The 4,279-nt window shown below is 47.2% G+C and overlaps 1 protein-coding gene across 1 annotated transcript in view; it reads right to left on the bottom strand.

Annotated features, from left to right (window-relative positions):
- Positions 1 to 3,996, bottom strand: part of RTF1 (Rtf1, Paf1/RNA polymerase II complex component, homolog (S. cerevisiae)) — a 79,542-nt gene extending 75,546 nt beyond the window's left edge. The window contains exon 1 of the mRNA XM_012649376.1: positions 3,799 to 3,996. Within this exon, the coding sequence (XP_012504830.1) occupies positions 3,799 to 3,996 (198 nt within the window). The remainder of the gene's footprint in view (positions 1 to 3,798) is intronic.
- Positions 3,997 to 4,279: the final 283 nt, after the last annotated feature.

The raw sequence follows: 4,279 nt of genomic DNA, 5'->3' as shown, positions 1-4,279 counted from the left end.
AAAAAAAAAACCAAAAAATGAAGATACAGGCCTCAATAAAAAGCATCCCAACAATTCAAATAAATTCAGAGATCTAGAGGAACCAGCAGCTTTGCCACTTTAAACATCCTTGTCAATTTCCTTTGGTTATGTGTGTGCCTTTAACTTGGATGCACTATGGCAGACAGGAAGCTATTTCTCTTCCAAACTACTTATAGTAGTGTCTTACTAAAAAGATTAACTTGCACACAGACAGTGGTCTTAATCATTAACATAAATCATAATTACTTGGGCTGTACCTGTTACAACTGCAGAGTCCAGGGCTCTATCACTTGAGTCTGATTCAATAGGTCTAGGATAGAAACTGCTATATACCCTGTACCTCTCAACTAACTTTTTTTTTTTGAGACAAGGTCTTGCTCTCCTGCCCAGGCTAGATAGAGTACAGTGGCATCACCATAGCTCACTGCAACCTCAAACTCCTGGGCTCAAGTAATCCACCTGCCTCAGCCTTTCTAATAGCTAGGACTACAGGCACGTACCACCCTATCTGGCTAATTTTTCTATTATTTGTAGAGATGGATTCTCGCTATGTTGCTCAGGCTGGTCTTGAACTCTGGGCCTCAAGCAGTCCTCCTGCCTTGGCCTCCCAAAGTGCTAGGATTACAGGTGTGAGCCCCCAGCCTACATTTTAAATAAGCAAACCAGGGAGCTTCTGATACATAGGCCCTCCCCGCCTCCACCAGAAAAAACCAGACTACAAGGCTCACCTAGCTCGTCTTCAATAAAGATTACTTAGTTCGAGGTAGTATTTTTGACATTATGGCTTAGGTTTCCATCTGGAGAAATCAGGGACAAAAGGCCTCCTTAATAATTATGCTCCATTCCACACTAGACACTCAGTGATCTATTATGGTTTGTTCCTTCCACAAGAACTGTAAACTAGATAGTAAGTCTAATGTTATATCCCTAATAGAGACTCAGAACTAGATGGAACAGCCCAAGGCATCTTGGTCAGAAAAGGGCCAGAATGCATTAGTTGTGTTCTGAGGATTCCTAAAGGCCCCAAAACCACACTGACCGTGAACTTCTGCTAAAGGTCTTTGGTGAAAACATCCAGAGGGCAGAGATCTTTCTCTTTGATTCCTCTGAGAGACTGGCACAATGCTGAACACACAAATAGATAGAAGGCATTGGTGCCCCTGTTAGGATGTGCAGGGAAAATGCCTTTAGATCTAGTTCTCATCTGATAACAAGAATGCCAATGAGGAGTTGAAGGGGAAGAAGTTGAAAATGTTGTTAAAACATTATCAGGTATTACCTACAAATTTCACATTTATTTATTTTTTCACAAATAGATATTTAAAATTGGACTTAAGGTTGCAATCCCCTCCAGTTTCCACTGTGGAAAAGCTCTTTGTGGATCAGGTGAAATTCTCTACCACAAAAGGAAGCACTCAATTCATTTCATTCATCAGAATTCCATGGAAACCACTAAGGGCAGAATAACTTGCAGTTTAGTTCATTCCTCATTGGAACAGATGTTTTGAGAGTGCTTTACCTAGAAAGCCATCCAAATAATCTTTTTAACTGATGTACCAATTTCCTCTATTCAGTGTACTTTATAAACAAGAATTCTAGGCTGGGTACATGCCTGTAATCTCATGTCTGTAATCCCAGCACTTTATGATGCCGAGGTGGGAGGATCATTAGAGGCCAGGAGTTCAAGACCAACCTGGACAACATAGGGAGACTCCATCTCTACAAAAAATTTTAAAAATCAGCTGGCCATGGTTGCACATGCCTATAGTCCTAGCTATTCAAGGCTGAGGCAGGAGGATTGCTTCAGCCTCGGAGTTGTAGTTTGCAGTGAGGTGTAAGCATGTCACTGCACTCCAGCCTGAGCAAGAATGAGACCCTGTCTTACACACACACACACACACACACACATACACACACACACACAAAGTCTAGCAACATGGAAAATGGCCATGAAACATTATTCTCATTTTGCAATATGAAAAATTTTAAATTTAACAGATTAAGTTGGTTGAGTGGAAAGAGTATAGGCCTTGTACTCATGTAGATTTGGGTACAAATCTCAACTCTATCACTTACTAATTGTATGAATTATTTAACTTCTTCAATCTCCATTTTCTTCATATGTAAAGTGGGAAAAGTGATTACAAGTTAACCATAATTTGAAAACTCGACAATGTAAATAAAACAATTAAGGTCTCTACATCACTGTAAGCACTATGTAAATGGTAACTGATGTGATTATCTGGAACATCTACATTTGCAGATCACAAAATAGTAAAAGAAAAAAAAAATTCTAATCCTAACTCCCAGTCTAAAATTACCTATCAAACTTTGACAGTCAAGAGTGTATTTTTGTAAACTTCAGGAGCCTTTCAATGAGAACACTTTCAACTTACATTTTCGATTTCCATCCCAAAACAAGGTTTCTATTCCTTAGATAGTTCTCTGCAAGCCCCATTATTTCCCCACCTCTCAACCATCATTTTTAAAACAGCTTTTCTTTGATACCTCTCTAGCCCTTCGTTCTTAAAAGTCCTCCCCTTTCATAACTATTATTTTAGTCCTGAGACCCCTGGCCTAACACAAAGGACCCCCAAGAAGTCATTTACACAAAAACTTTATAACTTTGCTAATGTTTGCAGAACCATTCATTCTTATAAACACTTGATCCTTATAATAGCCCAATTAGATATACAGGCTGATGTTACATCTTGATTTTACAGTTAAGACCAAAGATACATAGCTAAAATACAGGATAAGCCCAGCCTAGAGCTCAAATTTTCAGATTCCAAGTTTAGTACTCTATTCAACTTAGAAAGCTACCATCTCTTGCATATTCTTTCTTTATATCATTTGTTCATTAAACATGGGGGAAACCATCTTTGTATCTCCTGGTATAACTAGGTATCACTAGAGCACTGTTACAAAGAGCAGCTTCCTTCCTACAATATTTTCTAGAGTGTATAAACAGTTCAAGACAATCAGGCCAAAAGTTACTTTCAATGCTTCCTGCACAATCTTCAAGTAAGAAAGAATTCTCGATGTTGCATGAAAAAGGCCAAAAGGCCTGGGCCATACTACCGCCAAGCTGCCCAACACAGTTCTCCATTTCTTCCAGTGCTGCCCTCTTTCCTCCTCCTAAGAGTGTTTTTCTCGGTCTGACATCCCAACGGGGGCCCTTCTCTAACACAAACGACCCTAGTCGCCAAATAAACTCGTGCCCACAGCTAACTCGTGCCGCGCCAAGTACGACAGAGGCTTCTTGGGACATTTACGCATGTCCCTCCTCTCTGTCCACACTCCGTGTCTGAAAAACTTCATCTTCCAGAGCCCGCACCTTCTCGGCTCTCGCCCCCCCACCACCCCACGCTCACCCTTGCACCTCCTCCAAAACCTCCCACCCTCCCGGGTTGGCGGGCGACACTTCCTATCTCTCTGGGCCCCGATCGCCTGGCCTGCAGCCCGCCGCCCCGATCTGACTCCAGCAGATCGCGGCCCCCTTCGGTACCCCCAAGCCCAAGGCCCATCAGCCAGGTCCCTGCCCCGCCTCCCCGCCCAAGGCGCCAAGTCCTCGGGGCTCCGTCTCCAGGCCCGGGCCGGACTCCGAGGGCGCCGACGCTGCGGGGAGGACAAGAAGCGGGTTGCAGCAGCAGTCAGGGCACTGAGCGGGCCGGGAGCTAGGGTCGGGAGGCTCGGGGCCCGGGCTGCTGCCGGCTCCGGTGGCTCCGACTCAGCCCTCCCGCTCCGCCGGCCCGCGCCTCCGCGGCCTGCCCTCACCTGATCCAGGTTCTCGTCGCTGCCGCTGTCCTCTGTGTCCGAGTCGATCACGACGCGGCCTTTCCGCTTCTTTACCATGGTGGTCCCCCGGCTCCCACGCCGGACGCCGCCCGGACTCCCCTCTTGCCCGCCTGCCAGTGGGACCGCCAGTGCCGCCGCCGCCGCCGCCGCTCGACCCACACAAAGGCGACCGCGCATGCGCGCTCCGCTCCGCCCCTGGCCCCGCCCCCGGCCCGGCCCTCGCCGTTCGCCGGCGCCCGGCGCCCCGCCCTGTCCCACCCCCGACGCAGCGTGGGAGGCGGGGCCGCGCTCCCACCTGGGTTCCCGGCAAAGGATGGCGGTGGTTCATGGGTACCGGCCCTGGGATCCCTGGCTGTCTCCGCTGCGGAGCCGAAGTTCGGTGGGCTTCCTGTCTGTCGAGGGCTGGAGCGGCAAGGATCCAGGTCCTGTCTGAGGGGGCTCACGTGTTTCCACTATCCGA

The sequence above is a fragment of the Propithecus coquereli genome, unplaced genomic scaffold (genome assembly GCF_000956105.1).
Source record: "Propithecus coquereli isolate 6110/MARCELLA unplaced genomic scaffold, Pcoq_1.0 Scaffold3, whole genome shotgun sequence".
In the NCBI taxonomy this organism is placed as follows: Eukaryota; Metazoa; Chordata; class Mammalia; order Primates; family Indriidae; genus Propithecus; species Propithecus coquereli.
This window is presented reverse-complemented; position numbering and strand designations above follow the sequence as displayed.